The following is a 23371-nucleotide window of genomic DNA, read 5'->3' on the forward strand; positions in this document are numbered from 1 at the left end:
TTTATGGAGACTCCTCGAACAAAGACCCCAGGTGTCTTTTATAGCTTTAAGACAGATAACACATGTACTTTAAGTGAAACCACAACAGTTTCCCAGTTCCAGGTACCTCATGGTGTAGTGGTTAAATTTCAGTGCTGCAGCCTAAATTCCACTCATGACCAGGGTTTATTCCCAGATAGCTGGCTCAAGGTTCACTCCGCCTTCCATCCTTCTGAGGTGAGTTAATTGAGTACCCAGCTTGTTGAGGGGGTGGGGCAATGTGTAGCCTGCATAATTAAATTGTAAACTGCCCATGGAGTATTTCAAGAGCTATGGGACGGTATATAACCAGCACACTTTTTCCTTTTTTGCTTTTTACCTGAAGTTGCTGGCCTTGGCCAGCACAACTATGATAAACACATGCCTTTCCCAGATCATCATATACCTGGTCAAGGATCATGAGAATAGAAACAGGGCCAGTTTCTAAAAGAGGCTCCAGCTCACAATGGTCATAAATGTATTAAAAAAAGATGGAAACCTACAGACAACTCTGGGTATGGGGGAAATTGGGACATAACAAACATCCTTGGTATACAAAATATTCCATAACAGCATTACATCTGGTTGGTAAGATTTTTTTTTCCTGTAAAAATTTGCAAATTGGAGTCATGATCAAGATGCTAGTCATGTGTCTGGTGCATATCTCATTGTATAAATGGAGGAGGGTCTGCAATGTTGATAGGCAGCAAATGCAGGAAACTCTGTCATAAAAAGTACTTCCAAATACTGGGCTGTTGTTCAGAATTCCCTTTTTCAAGCTTAGAATTCCATCCAGTAGACCATAAAGCTTGTCAAATAGAGAGCAGCCAATCACAAAGATTACCCAAAGTCTAGGCAGGCTAAAATAATGCAAGGTGTCACTTAATTAAGACTGTTGTCTTCAGAACTCAAGCAAATTGTAAGAGCAGAATGTATAGCTCTCAATATGCCTCCCACAAATGTCCAGCTGTTTCCAGTTAGTTATCAGGTGCTTGTTAGCTCTTGAAACATCATTTGTGTTTCAGCTCTAAAAGCTGTTGCCAGTGTTGTTCCTTTGAGTAAATAGCCACCATGTTTATGAGGTGGCAACTTCATGTTCTGAGTTATCCTTGGCAAGGACTGCCCTTCTGTCCTGAGCTTCTCAGAGTGTGCTTCCAGCTGTAACAGTCTCTGCACTATTCTGGCTTCCCCAACTGAATCCAATCAACGTCTTCTTTCAAAGATGACCAAAGTGGGTGAAACGTTATCAACCATTTTGCTTTCACTCACATTCAGAAATACATTTTTTCCTAGTGATTTAAAAGCTTATCATTTCCCAGTTTCTCACCAGCTTCTTTTCTTCTGTTTATTATTTTGTACTTTTATCATACATGTAAGTACAAAATACTTTCATTTGTATGTATAGTAAAAGTAAAATATAATATTGTGCTTGTGTCTATAATATATGTATATCCTTCCACCGACAGCTGAAGACCCACATTTTCAGGCAGGCTTTCAACAATCATGACTGAGTCTTTAAATGCCATTTTAAAATTATGATAGTTTTTAACACTTTACTTGTTTTAATTATTCAATTGTATTTTAGTAAGATTAATTGTTTTTAATGTGTGGCTTATTATGTTTTTAATTCTATTCTTTTTAATACTGTCAGCTGCCTTGGGTCCCCTTATTAGGAGAAAGGTGCCTATAAATCAGTCAGTCAGACAGACAGACGATGATAGATAGATAGATGTTGTATTTATATTAAATATATAATTTACCCACCACTGTCAAGTTGACTCCACTGAGTATACTCATGTTTCTACAGGAAAAAGAGAATGGCACATCTGAGTTCAGCATTGACAACTTGCTTGTCTCTACAGTTGACTTATTCTTTGCAGGAACAGAGACAAGCAGCAGCACACTGAGATATGGGCTGTTGATCCTTTTGAAATATCCAGAGATAGAAGGTAATATGAATGTTGTTTACATCTCATGTCAGACCTTTTGGGATCAACAGCCATCTTGTTCCCTTATAAACAGAGGTTGGTCTATCATCATGGATATTTTGACTGGGGACATGATGAGTACTTGCAAAATTAATTGTTCTTCCCAAGTGTCCAAGTCTTGCTACCTGAAACTTCCTGTAGAGACTTCCCCATATGTCAGTGACATTTTGCAGCTTTCTGCTAAAACCAGCTTCCAGTCTCTTCTGTTCTCTTCTCTTCCACACATTGTCTTCTATGTCAAACTGTTAATTCTGTGCAGCATAATGCCCTTTTGGGGGATCCCTTTTAGGAAAAGATGCTGCTCTTTGCAATAATAATAATAATAATAATAATAATAATAATAATAATAATAATAATAATAATAATAATAATAATAATAATAATAATAATAAAGGAACCGTCTTGCACAGCTTGCTGTTTCTCAGTCCTTTCCGGGTTATTTCTGCTTAGGAAATATATCATTCTACAGAAGAACTATAATCATCATACGTGGCTTTGCATTTATCCCCCCCCCCAAATAACCACAAAATTTCTGAGAAATTCCATAGGGTAACTCTCAAGGCTTCTTTTCAAGGGGACCTCCTGCAGAGAAATCTTGTTATGAGGAGAAAACGTGATTTTTCTCTAAAGAGTTAGTCTCCAGGGTGTTTTTTTTAAGCTATACGTTTTTTTCTTTCCTGCATTTCTTTCCCAAATTATTTTAATTGGAATGATCAGCTGTTATGATCCGCATTTTTAAATTATTATTATTATTATTTATTTTATTTATATCCCGCCTATCTGGTCGGATCAGGACCACTCTAGGCGGCTATTTTTCATTTCTTATTTTGTGACCAACTACACGTAGCTTTCTGCATGTTATATTTTATGATTCCACAAAAAGCTTTTTGCCATTCATTTCAGTACCCTTCAATTTTTCTCTTACTTGAATACATTCTTAGCATCATACTATGAATCCACATTTCTTTTCAGTTTATTTATTTTTACAATTGACTACGGTGAAGTCTGTTAATCCAAACTATACAGTAGATCTGGACTTGACAACTTCCAAAAGTTTGGGAGTCACACATGCCCATTCCTGTACCTTGAAGGATTGCACCTTGAACCTTTGCAGACCATATAAATTGTTTGTTGATCATACTGTGTCATATTTATTTATTTTATTTATTTATTTATTTGATTTTTACCCCGCCCCTCTAGACCATGTCTACTCGGGGCGGCTTACAAAATAAAACAAAACAGTATAAAAATATATAAAATCATAAAAATTACAACATATGTATGTCAAATGTTATTGATTACCTCTCTGTCAACAATGATGCTGCAATTTAGTGCTTCTCTAAAACTGTTTTTAGAGCAAAATTTAAAAGGCAGTGCTGTAAAGTGTGTACCCTTGCTGTTTTCCTCTTCATATCTCTAAATCCTTTGTCTACTGACCTGCAACTTTGAAAGCTTTTCTCTCTTTTTTGGTCAATTCGATACTTTGCATTTTACTTGCCATACAAATAACCCTTGAATCAAGGTCTTTATTTGCAATAAGTCTTTCAACACACCATGTAGGCACTGTCAAAGGGTTTCACATAGTCAACAAGAAGAGGTCCAAGTCCCTTAGTAATTTCATGAAACATTTCCCCCCCCCCCCCCCCCCGTACGTGTGCATAGAAGAGTGTTTCCTGGTTCTAAATGCTCTTCGGAATCCAAACTGTATGTCTCTCAGCAGTTTTTCCCACTTCTTGTGAACTCTGCTATGAATTATTTTAAAGAAAATCAGAATAAAATGACTCATTAAACATTGCTCTGCAGTCACTACTACAAGCTTTGAGATTTCCTGTTTATAGGGGTTAAATAATAACCCCTGTCACTGGGAACAAAATCCTTTTGGTGTCTTCTCTGTGTATGTATATTACAACACCAGTTGGGAGAATCACCTACACAGCATGTTCATCTCTGGATTCTCTGCCAAGCACTGCTGCCAGTTTAAGAGGTCTAGCAGATTTCCCAGTACAAAATGGTCTTTTGGAGGAAACTCTCCCCACACTTGAAAAAGTGCATTAATCTGAAATGTAAGCACACTGAACCCCCTTTTTAAGGTATAGCACATCCCAAAATTGATGATGTTACGTGTATGGAGCTCCTGTTCCTGAGGTACAGCCCTTTGTTTTTGCTCATTTCCAGGTTTGCTGTTGTTGTTTAAATGCTGATACAGAAACATACAACTACCTGCATGAACCTGAAAACAAATTGGTTCAGGCCACATCCAAAACAACCTGGATCAGGCTTGTTCTGATCTGTACAACAAATATTTGGATACAGATTGGGTTGGAATGTACTCATACTCTCCTAACATTGATGCAAACATAAAATAATAATTGTATTTGCGAAGGCTTTCATGGCCAGGATCTAATGGTTGTTGTGGGTTTTTGGGGCTCTTTGGCCGTGTTCTGAAGGTTGTTCTTCCAACACGGCCAAAGAGCCTGAAAAACCCACAACAACCACAAAATAATAATTATGTACCATCAGGTTGATTATGACTGATACATACAGTAAGTTCTAATGTTAAAAGCCATGTTTAGAACTATTTTAAAAAATGAGCCAGAAACAACTCACAATAAAATTCTGATGCTTTTTAAGAGCTCGGTAAAGATGGAATCAGCCTGAACTTTGTGACATTCCACAACCAAAATGCTGCTATAGAAAAAGACCTCTCAGAGTGGCAGAAAGCACAACAGAAGTTCTGTTGATGATCCCAGATTCTTGGAGGGCTCACACAGAAGAAACCAATATCTCAGATATCCTAGAGTCAAGTTGAAATGATATCTGTGATTTTTCCTCAATGCTGATAAATTTTCTTTTATCCCATCCCAGAGAAAGTACATAAAGAGATTGATCAAGTGATTGGACGAACACGGAGACCTTGCCTGGCAGATCGGGGACAGATGCCTTATACAGATGCTGTTGTTCATGAGATCCAGAGATTCATCTCTCTTGCCCCACTGGCTGCCCCTCATGCAGTCATCAAAGACACTCCATTTCAACAATATGTAATTCCAAAGGTTAGTTCTCTCCACTTCTACAATTTGATTTCGGGGACAAACAAGGATATTGATCTAGGATGGATCCACTATGAGGATCAGTTTCTTTAAAGTGTGTTGATCTCTAATTGGTGACTCTGATAGATCACCAATTAGAGTACCTGTGTGTCATGTGACTTCTGTAGGAACCATTGTTTAACTGAACCATGATGTTACATCAGCAAGTTCAGACAAATGGCCACCCTTCCTTAGAAATGGCTGCTCACTGTTGTAGTGATGAAAGAGAAATCCAATGTATTCTTGAAGGCTTCCACAGCCGGGATCCGATGGTTTTTCAGGCTGTCTGGCTGTGTTCTTGAGATTTTTCTTCCTAACGTTTTGCCAGTCTCTGTGGCCAGCATCTTCAGAGGACAGAAATCAGAACTCTGTGCTCTGGTGCACTCTGTGGGATAGTGGAGTATTTATAGCTGTGGGATCAGCTTTTGTCCTTATGGTGTTTTTTGTTGTGGGTGAATTGTTGTGATAAAGGTGAATCATGATCTGTCACTGTGATTGATGGATGTCATTAGCTGATCTTTTGTGTGCAGTGATCACTGGTCCTTGTGGCTGAGTAGAGTTTGTTGACCTTTTGCAGGCTGTATTTTTCAGTGCTAGGAGCCAGGCTTTATTGAGTTTCAAAGCCTGGCTCCTAGTTCCCACTTTCAAAGAAAGTTTAGAAAATCTAAAACTCAACCAAGCCTGGCTCCCAGCACTGAACGCAGACAGAGTTCTAACTCCTGTCCTCTCAAGATGCTGGCCACAGAGACTGGTGAAACGTTAGGAAGAAAAAACCTCAAGAACCCAGCCAGACAGCCCGGAAAACCTACAACAACCAAAGAGAAATCCATTTGGATCACATTCAAAAATGAACCAAAATAATTTGGAATAAGAAACAGATACGGAAATTGGGAAAAATTATACTTCAGTTTTGTATGTTTCCATATTTATGGTGCAAGTCTTTGTTCAAATTTGTGGAAAAATTGCCTACAAATACATGCATTAGATTTTGTACATTTCCCCCTAATATTAAGTATTTTAATGTACTGTTTTCTTACTGTATGTGTTTTCCCTGCTGTATATATTTCTTACTTATACTCATTTTCCCAATGTAGGCATAGGATACATATTCTTCCTGTTATATACATGTGCAGTGTGTTGTTGGTTTATATTTTTCACTAGCTCCTGTTTCAGTTGTAACAATATGTAATGGCCAAAATACTGTTGGTGATTTATGTGTGTGTAAGAAAATTGTGTAACTTACTACAACAAACAAAAACACTATTAATTCATGAGGTGCCAATTGATTTACAAGCTCTGTATTTGGCTATGTGGCATGCAAATATCCAGTAATGCAACCAATGTCTTTTTAATTGTCAGCAGTTTTGCTATGGTGAATTACACAATATTACTACAGTGGGGTCTTGAGTTACGAACGGCCTGAGGTACGAACTTTTTGAGTTACGTACTTCTCCGTCCGCAAAAATCCATTTTGACTTGCGGACGGAGAATTGAGGTACAAACCCAAAAGTTAAAAAAAAAAAAAGCGGGAAAGCACCTGGAGCCGGGTGGCGGCGGCGCGGCGAGAGGCGGCGGCGCTGCTCCTGATCTGGGATTGGGGCACCTCGGGGCTTTCCGGCCACCAGAATTCCAGCCCAGCCGGGGCCTCTGCCTGTCCTGGGTGGGCCTCGCTGAGCCGAGCTCCGGCGGCGGTGGCAAAAGGGAGCAGCGAGGACGGCGGAGGAGCCTCCAAGCGCCCCGGTGAGCCCATGCGGGAGGGTGGGAGCGAGTTCTCAGGGATGGCACTGGCGCTGGGAGGGCTCCACGCCGGGGAACAAGGCGGGCGCGGGCGGTGGGTGATGGGAACAGGTGCTGGGGAAGGAGGGCGAGGGGCGCGGTTGGGTGAGCGAGGGGCTGGGGAGGAGAGCGAGGAGGGCGAGTGCAGTGCGGTTGGGTGGGTGATGGCTGCCTGAATGAAGGGAAGCTGGCTGGGGCTGTAAACGGAGGCCGGGCGGGGAGGGAGGGAGCGCCGCAGGGGCCGGCTGCCTGTTCCAACTTCCTGGGCTGTGGCTGTAAACGGAGGCCGGACAGGGAGGGAGGGAGCGCCGCGGGGAGCCTTGATGGCCGGGCACCGTGTGCTGCTGCTGCTCCCATCTCCACCCAGCCCATTCCCCCGGAGCTGGGAGGAAATGGCTGGGCTGCCTGTTTCGCCTTCCTGGGATTACAAAATATCCCCCTCTAGTGGCAGAAGGCGGAACAGCAGCTTCCCATTACGTTCTATGGAAGGTACAGAGCAGATACGGATTACAATGGTTTTCAATGCATTCCTAAGGGAATGCAGATTTTGACCTGCGAACTTTTTGACTTGCGAACCACCTTCCAATACGGATTAAGTTCTCAAGTCAAGACCCCCCTGTAACTTACGTGTAAATCACTAACAGAATTCTGGCCATGATGATTAATTTTAATTAACAAATTCATTATGAAGTTTTAATACTTATCTTAAGTCTTACATTCTTTCTTACATACCCTTTATTCTTCAAAGTTAAGCACCCTATATAAGTAGAATAGATTAGTTGTTTTCAATTCTGTTCATTTAAGAACTGCTGGATAGCTCTGTGTTTAACTCAGATTGGGAGTTCAATTCTCCACTGTGCCTCCCTGAAAGGGTCTGGACTCAATGATCCATAGGGTCCCTTCCAACTCTGCAGTTCAAAGGTTGTTGTTATAAAAAAGAAGCAGATTGTGGTTCGAAGCATTTGTGCATTGGGCTCAGAGAAAGTCAAGCCAATAGTGTAAACCACCTGGTCCTGCTTTATGCCAACCCACGGGAAATTGATATAAGAGATATGAAAATATTAATAGCTCCAAAAAGGCTTACTAAGTTTTTGATGGACAAAGTGCTACTGATACTAGGCAAAGAACATACTTAGTACTGAGAAGCACTTAAGAAGGCAGAAGTTGTTTTTGAGGACTGAGGTAGATTTAATGTCATTCATCAAGAAGCAGTTATGAAGCTCCACCCACCTTCACTAGGAGAATTGAGCCACATCAGGTGACATAATGATGATTCTGGTGGTGCTCCTCATAGTACAGTGTGAAAACTGAGCAGAAAGAGGAGAGAACCAGCAGCCAGCCAGGGAATGAATGATTGACCAAGCATCAGACAGAACCATTCAGTACTCGAGATGTGCTTGTTTGCATTGCCTGACTGGCTAAATATTATCTGTTCCCAGGGAACTGAACAATTAAAAAACCCAAAATGGTTGATCAGAGTTCATGCAGTTTCTTTTATTGCATATAGTTGGATAACATTTTCAAAACCACCTCTTAACTTGAAAACTGAGTGAGGCATCTGATCCCACCCTTTCCAGACAAAGTAATAGCTTAACTACTACTTTATTCTATGCAGGGCACTACTGTGTATTTTGTTCTAACGTCGGTGCTATACAACAACAAAGAATTTCCCAACCCTCAAGAATTTGACCCAAACCATTTCTTGAATGAAGATGGCACATTCAAGAAAAGTGACTACTTCATGCCTTTCTCAGCAGGTAATGTCAGCTCCTGCCCAACTTTACAGCATCTCAGAAAAGGCTGATCAGGCTAATTACAGTATTCTTGGTACTGGGGTAATGAATTATGTGTCTCCTGCTTCCAGCTGCAGATCATGGTAGTAGTACCACACTGATTCTGACACATGGAACACTGAAGAGGGAAGGGCGCTTCCAGGAGACGGTCTTCAGCTGTCATAATTATGTGGGCCCTTTGCAGGCTGGCCAGAGAACAACACAGATGGAACATTGCCTATTGTTGTTTTATACCATCTGCTGAAATTATCTTTCAGATACAGTGGTGCCTTGCATTACGATGTTAATTCGTTCCAGCAGAATCGCTGTAGAATGAAAACATTGTAATGCGAAAATAAAAAGCCCATTGAAACGCATTGAAACCCCTTCAATGTGTTCCAGTGGGCTGGAAACTCACTGTCCAGCGAAGATCCTCCATAGGGCGGCCATTTTCAGTGGCTGTCTTGCGAGGAATCCATCCCAGAAAACACCGGGGAGCCATTTTATTTACCCGGTGGCCATTTTGAAACTGCTGATCAGCTGTAGAAAAATTATCATTTTGGGAAGAATCGGTTCTCGAAGCAGTGAACCAATCATCTCAAAACGAAACACGCCCATTTAGATCATCGTTTTGCGATCACAAAAGCGATCGCAAAAACATCGTAATGTGGTTTCATCATAATGTGAGGCAATCGTAATGCGAGGCACCACTGTATATATCTTTCACCAAGTTCACATGTTGTGCACATTTTGTAAAGCCATGACATGTTGGCTGCTACGGACAAACTCAAATAATTATTTCCAATTGTAATGTGATGTGTGATCTCAATTGGTAACATACGATGCAGTCTAAAGTACTAGAGAGGGAACAAAGCTCAACTCCAAAATTAGTTTTCCACGGCTGTTAAGCAATTGAGCTATTAAGAAACACAGATCAAGCTAAAACTGACTAAGGTCTTTAGCAATGTGTGGTAGTGTAACCTTTGTTTTCTAAGTGCAATGGTACCTCATGCATATTCACTGAGAATTAGGCTCCAATAACCCTTTACCTTACTTTACCTTACCTTATCATGTGGCTTTCACTTGCAGGAAAACGGATCTGCGTGGGTGAAGGTTTGGCCAGAGCAGAACTCTTCCTGTTTTTCACCACTATACTGCAGAACTTTACACTGAAATCCGTTATCTCTAGAGAGAACATTGATCTGTCTCCACTGTTTAGTAGTGTGGGCAATGTCCCTCGACCCTATCAGCTCTGTGTTTTCCCTCGCTGAGGAAATCCCCACCAAATTTTGGAAGGAAATCACAGGAGAAGCAGACTGATTTATGGTTGTGAGGCTGTTTTCTAGTATTTTGTTGGGGAGGGAAACTCATAAAGACATGAAAAGGGAATTGGCTTTCTGCAATGTTAGGAGATGGAACTTTTGCTGAATGAGGGAGTCGAAGTTTTCTCCTAACAGCACATGCTAATGGACTTTCCTGAGTTTTATCCCTTTTTTCTTGTTCATTGTGAGCCTTGGTCCTTTTTATTCATTCTCTGCATTGTGTGTGCTTGAATGCAACACACTGGGGAGATAAATGTTATCAAAACCTCTAAAACATGAAAACAAAATAAATCTATGAAAATATTCAGTATCTGGTGTGTGTGAACATTCCCTGAGTTCACAAATATGTTGTTAGGTTTTGAGGTACTGATGACTGACCAGCAAAGCAACCTTGGAACAGTGGTGGGTAGCTTGGTGAAAATGTTAGTCCATTATGTGGCTGTTGTAGGAAAAGGTTGGAGACCTCTGTGAAAGAAACCGAAAACAAAACTTCCAACACTATAATAACTTTCTACAAAGATGTGCTGTAACTTCGAATACTATGTACCTATCTAGTCACTGCATCTGAAAAATGATGTTTTGGAGCTGTAAAAAATGCAGAAGAGGAGAAACATTTTTTTTCCCTGGAGTATCTGCTCTACAGATTTAAATCATTCCTTTCCCCATCCTGTGGCTTCCATAAGCCTCCCAGGATGAATTAAATTGCTACGGATCCCCAGAACCTCAGGAAAGAATAGGAAATTTTAATTCCTGCCAAATGACTATGTGACATGACTGTAGCTCATAAGGTCACTGGAGTTCTGCAGTATAACTTACACCAACAAGGTTCTGGCCATTATTTTATAATATTGTGCTTTTTAACATACAAAAAAAAAGGTAAGTAAAGGGAACATGAAATAAGTGTAAAAAACCAAGTGAAATGTGGGGAAACAGCTATCAAGAATTTTTCTTTCTGCTATAATCCTAAAACCTGATATCATTCAGTGAAGCTAAATAGTGGAATATTCTGGAAGACAAAAAGAAGTATATCTGCACTCAACCTCTGGTTAATCATGTCTGCTACCTGTTGCGTATCACCTGTTGTATAGTATGCTTGCCCAACCTTTTGTAGGATGTGATCCCACCCACTGCAGAGCAATGGGATTCTGAGGTGATTACTAGTTCTGAATCTCCTTGATGACAAAGGTCTGCATAGATTTATTTATTTATTTATTTATTTATTTATTTATTTATTTATTTATTTATTTATTTATTTATTAGATTTCTACCCCGCCCCCCCAGACAGCATCTACTCAGGGCGGCTTACAAATATCAAAATATATAATAAAATATAATAAAAACATCATAAACATTAAACAATTAAATCAATAAGATGGTGTGTTCAAGATGAGGAACTATAAAAAAGAAGATAAAATTCAAGAATTGACAGAAGGGAAGGCCTGCCTAAAGAGCCAAGTAATTAAATGGCTCTTAAAAACACCCAGCGAGGGTGCCAGGCAGATCTCTGTTGGAAGGCTGTTCCATAGTCACGGGGCTACTGCCAAGAAGGACCGGTTTCTTCTTCTTTCTTTCTGGACCTCTCTTGGCATTAGGCCCCTCAACCAACCCTCCTAGCTGTGCTGAGTAATTTGGGTAGATCTAGGTGGGAGAAGGTGATCTGCCAAATATCAAGGTCCCAAACCTTTTAGGGCTTTATACGTTATCATTAACACTTTGAAGTCAATGCGGAAATGAATGGGGAGCCAATGTAAGGCAGCCAGAGTGGGAGAGATATGCTGGTGTTTTCTCAACCCACTAAGGAGTCTGGCCACCACATTCTGCACCATTTGAAGCGTCCACATCAGTCTCAAAGCCCCACATAGAGCGCATTACAGTGGTCTATTCTCAAGATTATGAGTGCATGCATGAGAGTGGTGAGGGACCCCCCATCAAGGTAGGGTAGCAGCTGGGCGATCTGCCACAGATGGAAATAGGCAGAACGGGCCACGGACGCCACCTGGGTTTCCATGGTAAGCGCCGGGTTCAGATGTATCCCCAAGCTGCGGACCCCACTCCGTGCAGTGAGAGTCAGCCCCCACAAAGAGAGGGAGTTTCCCAAACTGCCAATGGAGGGGCCACCCACCCTCAAGACCTCCGTCTTGTCTGGGTTCAGCCTTAACCCATTCAGCTGCATCCATTGCAGTGTGTCCTCCAAAGAGCGCTGAAGGGACAGACCAGCATCCACTGAAGTAGGCAAAAAGGAGATGCAGAGCTGGGTGTCATTAGCGTAATGATGGCACAAAGCCCCACACCCCCTGATGACCCCACCCAGTTGCCTCATATAGATATTAAACAACATTGGGGAGATCATCGACCCCTGCGGAACCCCACAATTGAGACTCCACAGGGCTAAAACATTTTCCCAAAGCTGTACTCTATGGGGACGGTCCTCCAAAAAGGAACAGAGTCAGGCAAGTGCCAGGCCACCAATTCCCAGCTCAGAGAGCCTCAGGAGGATACCGTGGTTGATGGTATTGAAGGCGGCTGAGATATCGAGGAGGACCAACAAGGACATGTTGCCCCTGTCAGCCTCCCTCAACAGGTCATTCAACAGTGTGACCGGTGCCATTTCTGTGCTGTGGCATGGCCTGAAGCCCAACTGAAATGGATCCAGGGCATTGGTTTCATCCAAAAGAGCTTGAAGCTGATCAGCCACCACCCTCTCCACCATTTTGCTGAGGAAGGAAACATTGGCGACGGGCCTATAATAGCCAATATTGTATGCCGCCAAATTTGGTTTCTTCCTAATGGGCCTACTGAGTTTCTCCTTGAGGGCAAGAGGAACGTTGCCCTCCTGGAAAGACCCATTAATTGTCGCTGTGACCCATTTCGTTGTTATGGGCCTGGCTGCTTTGATTAGCCAGGCTGGGCAAGGGTCAAGAGAGAAAGTGGTAGCCTGACAGCGATCAAGCACTTTGTCCACAAAACCTGGTGTCACAGGCTGAAAGAGTTCAAGTGTCACCGGGCAAGGTGGAGCGCTAGACATCTCTGCTTGCTCCACTTTGTTTAAAGAAGGAGAGAGATCCCGGCGGATGGCCTCCACTTTTGATTTAAAAATGCTGCAAATTGGTCAGGTGAGATATTAGTAGGAGGTCTGACACCCAGACCAATTCCGAATAGATCGTGAACTATATGGAAAAGTCCCGCCTGCTGATTTGAAGCTTCGCTTATCCGGTCAGCAAAATGTGATAATCTAGCAGCTTTCACCTTAGCTAGGTAATAGTTGCGATCCTGACAGCTTTCTTATTATAATCTGTTGGTTTATCTCTCCAAATGCACTCTAGCCATCTCCTATTTTGCTTCATAGCTCGTAGTTCCTGATTATACCAGGCCCCTGGCCAAGCTCTGCGCTGGAGAGGGCATTTAGGAGCGATCATGTCTACAGCCCTAGTGGTGGTGGCAAGCTAGCCATCAACCAGAGCTTTGACAGGGGCACCAGACATATCAGCTGGAATCCCTCTCATGGTATCCTGGAACTGCAATGGATCCAGTAACCTTCAAGGGCAGACCACTGAAATAGGTCCATGCTCCCTGCGGGGAGGGAGTGTCACTGAGATTACATTTTATTACAGACCTGGGCAAAGTGCGGCCTGAGGGCCACATATGGCCCGCAAGCCACTCCTGTCCAGCCCACGGACAGTTTTGAACATCAAAACCATTTATAGCTTTTTGTCTAAAGTTGACCAGTTGCTTATCTTTAACATACTGCAAAAAACCTCTTTAGTATTTGTGAAGATTAACAAGTTCAAAATAAAAACAATCATAACATCACTGTTTCATTTTATTTTTAAGTCAAGTTGGTTCGGCCCCCGAACACAGTTCAGATTTTTCATGTGGCCCCCCTATAGAAATTAATTGCCCACCCCTGTTTTATTAGGTGGTGATCTAACCATGACAAGGGGACTGACACCAGGTCAGTCACCATCAGAACACACTCGCTCCATTCAGTGGAAAATACCAGGTCTAGCATATGGCTGCCCGCATGTGTGGGACCGTTGACATGTTGGGACATGTCCAAGGAAGCCATGGTTTCCAAGATCTCAAGAGCTGGACTGGAAACCTCTGCCTCCGCATGGATATTGAAGTCACCCAGGACTAAAATCCTCGGGGACTCCAACAGTGCCATGGAGACAAAGTCCACCAGCTCCGGTAGGGAGGTGGCTGGGTCGCGGGGAACGCAGTAGCCCAGCAAGATCCCAATACCATCCCTGGCCCCAACAAACACCTGGAGGGCCTCCAGACCCAGCTTTACCACCGTAGAGTGCTCAGTAACCTCAAGAGTATTTCTATAAACAATGGCTACTGCTCCCCACCCCTCCAGTCTACCCTGTTGCTGGATGGCATAACCAGGAGGACAGGCCAGGGTCAAGGGAACTCCCCCTTTTCCGCCCATCCAGGTCTCAATTATGCACACCAGGTCTGCATCCTCCTCCAGAATAAGATCTTGGATAATCTGAGATTTGTTGGACACAGACCTGGGATTTAGCAGCACCAGCTTTAGAGTGGAGGGCCAGCTGATCTGACTACCTCAAGACTGGCAGTCGGTCACAGTCCCAGAACAGTGAACAGCCTTCAAACATCTGTTCACCATTCTTCTGACACGAGTAGGGAGTGTGCCATCGCCATATGTTCCTCTACCCATGATCACTCAGATGTTATGAGGACCCCCACTGGGGGAGCAGACCTTCCACTCCATGTCAAGAAAGAAAGTAAAAAGTCGACAAAATTAATAAAGATGTGATACAGTAATCAAATTAATAAAGCTTAATCCAAATATTAAATCATAATGCATAATACACTTTAAATTAATCAGTAAAATAACAAAACAAAACAAAACTAACAAAACTAAGAGTATAAATGAGATAAATAAAATAAGAATAAAACAAATTATATCAAAAACCAAAATCCCCCCCACACAGTTGGTTCTATCCCCCTGAACTTTAATTATAGATCTTATTTTCCTCTAGGAGGTTTTTGGAGGTGAGTTCAGGTTTACAACAGAGACAGACAAGGACAGAGCAAAGTTCCAGATTGTGAATAAAGGTGGAAACAACAAAGCGACCAGTAGGGATGGCACTGACATTGCCATGTTCCACAGCAGGGGGGTAAAAGAGGAGTCAATGCTGAATATGCCAGGGGAAAACGCAAAAAGGATTCCCCTGGCAACTGGCATCATTAATGTCTCCCAGATTCCAAGGAGGCCCAGCAGTGAGATCCCAGCTGCAACCCACAGTGAGGTCAGCACGGAGACCTCAGTGGACCCCTCAACAAGGCCTCCTGGCACTCCGCAGTCAAACTACATATGGCTCACCGGGCCTCCTGCGGAGAATTCCTCCAGGCCTTGCACGGGGTTTCTGACTCCTGTGGGTCCTCGGCTGGTGTGCTTTCCTCCCAGTTTCCCCTGTGAATGCTCAGCCAGTGAGCTCTTCCTCCCGGCCACCGCCAATTCCCCCCGGTTCACTCGGCAAGTCCTCAGGCTGGTGGGCTCTTCTACCCCTCCACACTAGGTTACGTCGCTCAAAGCCCCAGCGCCAGGTCCAACAAGCCCAGGGACTCCCGTGGAGACAGACTCCCCATGCTCTGGGACACGAAGCAGGCTCCAATCGCTTCAGCGAAGCAGGCTCCAGTTGCTCCCCTTCCTTGAAAGCTATGGTTTTTCCAGTAGCTATCTATGAAAGTGAGAGCTGGACCATAAAGAAGGTTGACCGCTGAAGAATTGATGCCTTTGAATTGTGGTGCTGGAGGAAGCTCTTGAGAGTCCCCTGGACTGCAAGGAGAACAAACCTATCAATTCTAAAGGAAATCAACCCTGAGTGCTCACTGGAAGGACCGATCCTGAAGCTGAGGCTCCAATACTTTGAACACCTCATGAGAAAAGAAGACTCCTTGGAAAAGACCTTGATGTTAGGAAAGTGTGATGGCAAGAGGAGAAGGGGACGACAGAGGATGAGATGGCTGGACAGTGTCTGCGAAGCAACCAATGTGAATTTGACACAACTCCGGGAGGCAGTGGAAGACAGGGGGGCCTGTCGTGCTCTGGTCCATGGGGTCACGAAGAGTTGGACATGACTTAACGACTAAACAACAACAAGGCCAAAAGAATCCTCCAACTCTGATACATGAAAGGAATTACAGCAGAAATAGTGTATGCTTAAAGGAGAATAAAGTCTGCAACTTCTGTTTTCTTCTAGCTTCCTTCCTTTCCTTCCCACTTACCCTCCTTGTCTCCCAATTGTAAAAGTTAACTGTTAAGTCATTGTCTTCTGCAGGTTCATCTTTTTGAGGTAGAAATTGGCTGTTGTTATGTCCTGCTGGACACCAATGCCCATCTCCTGATTCATATTCATGATTTCTTTCCCTTGAACATAACTTAAACATGAACAAAGGTGGTCTTGGTGCTGCTCACTCTCTCTTTATATAGCTTAATGACTCCAGTCGCATACTAATAAGGATGCAAATTCACATTTGTTTTATCCTTATCCAAATGATAAGGATTTTATGGGGCTTTAAACAGATACACATTATGTACAATGCTGAAATTCACTAGTTTTAGGAATTTGAAGCACTAAATTGGTTGTTGGCATCTTTCAACAATCAGTCAATTCCTTTGTTTTATGTGTTTGTGTCTGTCTTGCTTCTCAAAGAAAAAAGACACAAGAGATAGTTTTGTGCAAATTACAAAGACTTTGAGAAAGAGAGACCTCTTTGTCTTGCTGTCAGTGGGAGGGAATGGATCTCATGGGACCTTATTTTTCTCCATGTGGTGCCTTGTCATATCAGGACAGCCTAAATCAATAAGAACATTTAATTTTGCAGATGTCCTTTCTACTCCTGCAACTATATGTGCTCCCTGCAGCAAGGCCTACGTAAGCTGGCAAGCTATAAGAACCTGATTAAATTAAGCCTTCCTTCCTTTTTGGTTTGCCTTTGAGCATTCATAACTACAGTCTAGCACTTCCCCCCTTCCCTATTTGCACTCAGAATTGATGTATAACTAATGCAGGTTTCAGTTTTTGTGGTGTCATACTGTGTCTGCATTTATGCAAGAGGAACACAAAGTCCTTGGGGGTGGTGGTAAACATATCTAGCAAACTCTTCACTGAGCCATAAAGTGTAGTCATCACTAGTACGGAATGCAACAGCTGTACCAACAGCACAAAAGAACATTATGCATGCAAAAAGGGAGAAATACTGGATCACATTGACAGACGAGGGATTTCAAGTATGGAGAATGTAATGAACAAAATAAAATGACACTTTATCCAGGACCCAGGATCTTTAAAGAGCATAAACAGTTGGTGGAATCCTTACTCTTGTCTTTTTAATGTATGGCTGAGGGAGTAGTGGCACACATTCTTGCCAAAGCAAGAGGTATGCCATGCCTGTTTATACTCCTCCTAATTACTCTTGGGAAGAGAATAGTGTTTTTTCCCCCTTCCTTCCTGGAACATATATTATTTAGGTGAAGCTATAGAAACAGCTCTCTACATTTGGACACAGATATCATATGAAAGGAGAATTACATCGATGAATTTCATACTAATAATGCACTGAGAACAGCAAATGGTTACTACAAATTAAGCCATTCATTTCACAAGCCCTCAGTCAGCTTTTGGATTGTGGTCCCTGTTTCCCAAGAGCCCACAATCACAGAGGTCAGAAAGGAGACATTCAGAGATGTTAACTGGTCCAAAACTTCAATTAAAAGCCCCATGCTGAGACTGCTTGGCTACAAGAATCAGTGGTTTAATTGTTTGGACAATTGTGCCATTTTATATTCTCTGCTTTAAGCATTTTGGAGTTTGCTTGCCTCAGATCCCATAAGAATATGGGAAGGCACCTTATAGTGAGTCAATCCATTGGTCCATCTATCTCAAAATTACCAACACTGACTAAAAGTGGATTTTCAGCGTTCCAGACAGTTTTCGTAGCCCTACGTGAACATGTGAAAAATTAACCCTGAAAAGTTCAGTATACAAAACAGTTGCTTTACCCCAAAACTACAGGACACCCTACTTTCTACACTTATTTTACAGATATATTTTATCTTTCAAAATATTTCAGTAAATAAAGTATTGCCATGAAACCTACGGCTGATGTTGTTATAGTTGTATCTTAACTTACCTTCACATTGCTCAGGATACATTGTTGTTATGTGTCATCAAGTCACCTCCAACTTGCAGTGACCTTATGAATGTGTGACACCCCCCCCCCCGAAAGTCATATTATCAGCAATTACAGTCTCAAATCTAGCTTCCTTTATGGAGTCAATCTGCCTCTTCTTCTGCTGTCTCCAAATTGAGCATTATTGTCTTTTCCAGTGAGTTTTGCCTTCTCATGATGTTCCTGAAGTATAAAAGCCTGAGTTGCATCCTTTTTTGCTTCTAAAGAGAATTCAGGCTTGATTTCATCTAGGACCCCTAATTTCTTTCTTTACATCCATTCTAGTAACTGGAAATACCAATTGTGGTGATGAACCTAGCTTTGGTGGTTTTCTCTGGTTTCTCCATTGCTGTCTTTCCAAACCTTAGTCTTCTGATTTTTTGGCTGCAGACTCCATTTGGAATGATGCTTAAACAAAGGTATGTAAAATCTTCAAAAAGTGCAATTTCTTCCTTGTCAACATTAAAGTTATGTGATTTTTTTCTGTAGCCCTTTTTTGTTCTTTTAATGTTCAAGTGTAATCCTGCTTTTGCACTCTCTTTTTTCACCTTCTTTAAGAGTTGTTTAAAATCATAGCTGCTTTCTGCCAGTAAGATAGTATCATCTATCCACCAATTTTCACTCTGCCTTCATCTGAATCTACTCAGTTTTCTGTACGACATGTTCCGCATTCAGGATGAACAGATATGGAGATAAAATACCCATGTATGACATTTCTGCCTATGGAAAATCCTTCTGTTTCTGCATATTCTAATTGTAACTTCATGTCCAGACTATAGGCCACACATCAGGACAATAAAATGTTGTGCCTCAACCATTTCCTTAAGATGACTCCATAGTTTTCTATGCCCCATATAGTTAAAAACTTTGGCTTAATATATTCCTTTTTTGAAATTATTTACAACACTCCCATAGTGAATATATATTTGCAATATGATCTCTAGTGACTTGTTTTTCAGAATCTAACTAGAAGATTGGGCACCTCTTACTTAACATAGAATAAAAGTCTTTGTTGCAACACCTTGAACATCACTTTGTTTGGGGGGAAAATTAATGCAACAGTACTGCCCTCCTTGATGTGTCTTTTCTTTGGTAATAAAATGTATATTGGCACTGTTTTGTTTTTCATATTTGTTGACTTATTCTTGTTAAGATTTTGTAGATTCAGTCTCTATAGCTTGAACTAATTTTATTTATTTATTTATTTGTTTGTTTGTTTGTTTGTTTGTTTGTTTGTTTGTTTGTTTGTTTGTTTGTTTGTTTATTTATTTATTTAACTTCTACCCCACCCCTCTAGACAAAGTCTACTTGGGGTGACTTACAAACAGTTATAAAACATCATAAAATACAATCATATAAAATCATCATTATAACTATCAAAATACATTGTAAAATAATCACAAGATTGTTGTCATGTTTTTGGTCTATTCGGTCTGAGAAACCCTGAGAAAATGTTTACTTATGATACATGGCAAAATATCCTCTTTTCTGGAGGACTGTCACTCCATTTCTCTCTTTAAAACAAATCTGTTTTTTTAACTCTTTAAACAAAACCTGTCTTATCAGTCTATCACTTTTCTTTCTAAATATCCCACTACCACCACCATGAATATATGCAACATCTCATTTTGTGAAGTTCCAGCTGTCCAGTCTTATAACAAATTAACTGTTTTACCCATTTGAAAGATCTTTTTTGAGGATCAATATTTCAGTCTTTGAAGCCTGGATTCTTTAAAGATTAAAAAAGGGAGTGGTGCCAATCATTCTCTTTCAAGATAAGCAAAAATAGCCTTTTCAATTTATGTGATCTTGTTTTATTTCTAAACAGGCACCTATTCTGAATGGGTTTTTTGAATTATGGTTTTCTAGAAACCATAACTCAAAAAACCCCACAGAGTAAGAGCAAACTGTCTGTTCAACATCTATATGAGGCCTTTGGGTGGGGTCATCAGGAGGTGTGGAGCGTCGTGTCATCAATATGCTGATGACACCCAGCTCTACATCTCCTTTTCACCAGCTTCAGGTGATGCCGTCCTGTCCCTCCAGCGCTGCCTGGGGGCTGTACTGCAATGGATGCAGGAAAATGGGCTGAGGCTGAATCCGGAGAAGACGGAAGTTCTGAGGGTGGGTGGTCCTGTGGATGGTGGCTTGGGCGACTCTCTCATGTTTGGGGTTGGCCCTGGCCACGAAGAGTAGGTCCATAGCTTGGGGGTACACCTGGACCCGACGCTCACCATGGAAATGCAGGTGGCATTGATAGTCCACACCGCCTTCTTCCATCTTAGGTGGATTGCCTGGCTGCGACCCTACCTTGACACGGGGCGCTCACCACCTTAGTACATGCGCTCGTAATCTCAAAAGTAGACCACTGTAACACGCTCTACATGTGGCTGCCTTTGAAGCTGATGCGGAAACTTCAAGTGGTGCAGAATGCAGCAGCCAGACTCCTTACTGGAGTGAGAAAATACCAACATATTTCTCCTACCCTGGCTATGCTGCACTGGCTGCCCATCCATTTCCGCAGTGACTTCAAAGTTTTAATGCTTACCTATAAGGCCCTAAATGGTTTGGACCTTGATACCTGGTGGAACACCTGCTCCCACCAAGATCTACCCGGATCACCCGCATGAGTCAGGAGGTGAGGCTGAGGAGCCTAACGCCGAGGGAAGCCCAGAAGGAAAAGACATGAAATTGGGACTTCTCGGCGGTGGCTCCCCGCCTCTGGAATAACCTTCCTCCGGTGATTCGTGCCGCCCCTATGCTGGGCACCTTTAAAAAACAACTTAAAACATGGATGTATACTCAGGCCTTCCCTCCTGTTAACACCTAACTTTCTTTTATTCTTTCTCTATTTATTATTTGTTTTAGTACTGTACTTCTTATGGATTGTTTATGAAAAATCTCTGTGTTTTTATTGTATATCTGTTTATTGGAAGCCGCCCAGAGTGGTCGAATAGACCAGATGGGCGGGATGAATGAATGAATGAATGAATGAATGAATGAATGAATGAATGAATGAATAAATAAATAAATAAATAAATAAATAAATAAATAAATAAATAAATATTTTAAATTTCCTTCTAGCTTCTTTTAAGCATTTCTTCCATCATCCATCTTAGCCTTTCTTTTATTTTGGCTAATGGAAGTGTCTTTTTAAAATTAATTTTATTTTGTATTCTTCTATGATATCATCTCTGGCTTCAATCTACAGTTCTTCCGGTTGACAGGCAACTGAGTTTAGTAACACAAATCTGGTCTCTATGTGGATTTTTTAACATTCAATGGTATGGTGAGGTTGGAAAAACTGACTGATCCAAAGTCACGCAGCCAGCTCAATTCCTCAATAAGCCTCAAACTAATATAATGTAGAAGATTCATGATTATGTATTCCCCACAAATCCTTGAGATGTGGGAAATGGCTTTCCTCTGGCAAAGGGCATTTAACCTTTTCCTCCCTGCTCTTCTCTTGCCATTTCCCCAGTCCAAATAATTTCTGAAGATTCTGTTAGCCACAGGAAATGGAAAGAATTGTCTATCATCTGACTCAAGATAATATATTCTCCACTATCACGGAGCACATACTGTTGCTAGCCAATATGGTTCCAATTAATTCTTTTTATAGCAAATGCACCCTAATCAGTGTTCCAACCAAATAAAGACAAGAGATGGTGGGAAAGGAATAGAGGAACTGCTCTGTCAACTGCAAACAGATTACTAAAACTGAAGTGCAATCTTCCACAGTTTTTAGTTTTATTTTTTTAATGGGAACACTATAGACACATGGGTTTCCTAACATTATGCAAATATAAATCTATCCTTTCAAAGAAATTTTGAAATACCATAGAAAGTATTCATCTGATCTCTTGATATATATATTTTTATCAGTGACAGCCATATGAATGTGAACTGATTAGTGATTTGCTCAGAACTATGCTGCTTCATCATGCTCTGTTGTTAACACTGTTTGCAGACAATCACTTTTCATGGACCACTTCTCATCATAGCAAATTGGTTCAGCATAGTAGCTGAGAGGCTGAATCACAAGCTGGTGGTGATGTGCTCATTCAAATCTCACTTCAGTTGCAAACTCAGGAAGTGACCTGAGGCACACAGGCTGTTCTCCCTGTCTCAAGACACTCCTCAGCAATAACATCACCCAAGTCTTTTGGTGCTTGTGCAAGGACAGAATACATGAGGTCTATTTTAGAACATGTACAGTCAAAACTTATGGAAGCAAAGCAAGATTGTATCTGCTAACCTTTCCCCAATAACTTCCAGAGCTTTGGAATCCTACTTTTTATTATTATTATAACTCCCAGAATTCCACACACACATAAATAAAAACTTTCTAATGGGCTCGAAAAATGAGAGAAAGAAAGGGAAGCCTCTTCATGGGCACCTAAAAACTTCTGGGGAAATTGGGGGATAAACAATGGTACAATACATGCATTTGGGGAAAGGGAAGAAAAGATGGCAGTACTTACTTTCCCACTTCCTCTCTGTCATAATCCTGTACACCACAGGGCATCAGAGGAATGTGGCTAAGGTAGATAAATCATTCTTCCCAACTTCCACTATATTCACTTCATCTGTCACAAGCAACTGGAAGATAGAGGCTAAAGGGACTATGTTCTGGGTGAACATGGCTGGTTAAGGTGTGTTTTGGTGACAAATCTGTCTGTTGTTCAAGAGGCAGGTTGGCTCAGGAAAAGATGAAAATTACATGTGTAACCTCCTTCCTGAAATATGTCAACAATGCAACAGGAATGATAGTGATCAAATGCATAGGCATGATCCTGCTCTCCTACCATATGTCATTCCAATGACACTAAAAGCATTATACAAAGTAATATTTCAGTGCTACTTCATAATATTTATTCACAAGTTTATCAATTTACCAGTAATATTTATATCTGTAAAATCTTTTCATGTGCAGACACACAGTATGGAGCTGGTAGTCTACAGTAGTGGACAACCCTCCAGATGTTGTTGGACTGTCACCATCCCATCTCACTTCTCAGCAATCCCTATACTTGTAGAGCCTGAGGAGAACTGCATTCAAAGAGGATCTGGAGAGGCACATATCGCCACCCTCCTCTTAGGTGCAGGCAGAGATTTACTTGTAAAATTCATAGCTTTAAAAAGAAAACACTGTGAAGAACAAGCTCAAAGATGCAAGCTTCACTTTCAGAACAAATCGTCTT

The 23371-nt window shown here is 41.6% G+C and overlaps 1 protein-coding gene across 1 annotated transcript in view; it reads left to right on the forward strand.

Moving 5' to 3' along the window:
• Window positions 1-10275, forward strand: part of LOC110082916 (cytochrome P450 2H2) — a 30135-nt gene extending 19860 nt beyond the window's left edge. Inside the window, exons 6-9 of the mRNA XM_020800875.3 lie at window positions 1826-1967; window positions 4872-5059; window positions 8487-8628; window positions 9733-10275. Of these exons, the coding sequence (XP_020656534.3) occupies window positions 1826-1967; window positions 4872-5059; window positions 8487-8628; window positions 9733-9914 (654 nt within the window). The 3' untranslated portion in view covers window positions 9915-10275. The remainder of the gene's footprint in view (window positions 1-1825; window positions 1968-4871; window positions 5060-8486; window positions 8629-9732) is intronic.
• Window positions 10276-23371: the final 13096 nt, after the last annotated feature.

Source organism: Pogona vitticeps, chromosome 1, assembly GCF_051106095.1.
Source record: "Pogona vitticeps strain Pit_001003342236 chromosome 1, PviZW2.1, whole genome shotgun sequence".
Classification (NCBI taxonomy): Eukaryota; Metazoa; Chordata; class Lepidosauria; order Squamata; family Agamidae; genus Pogona; species Pogona vitticeps.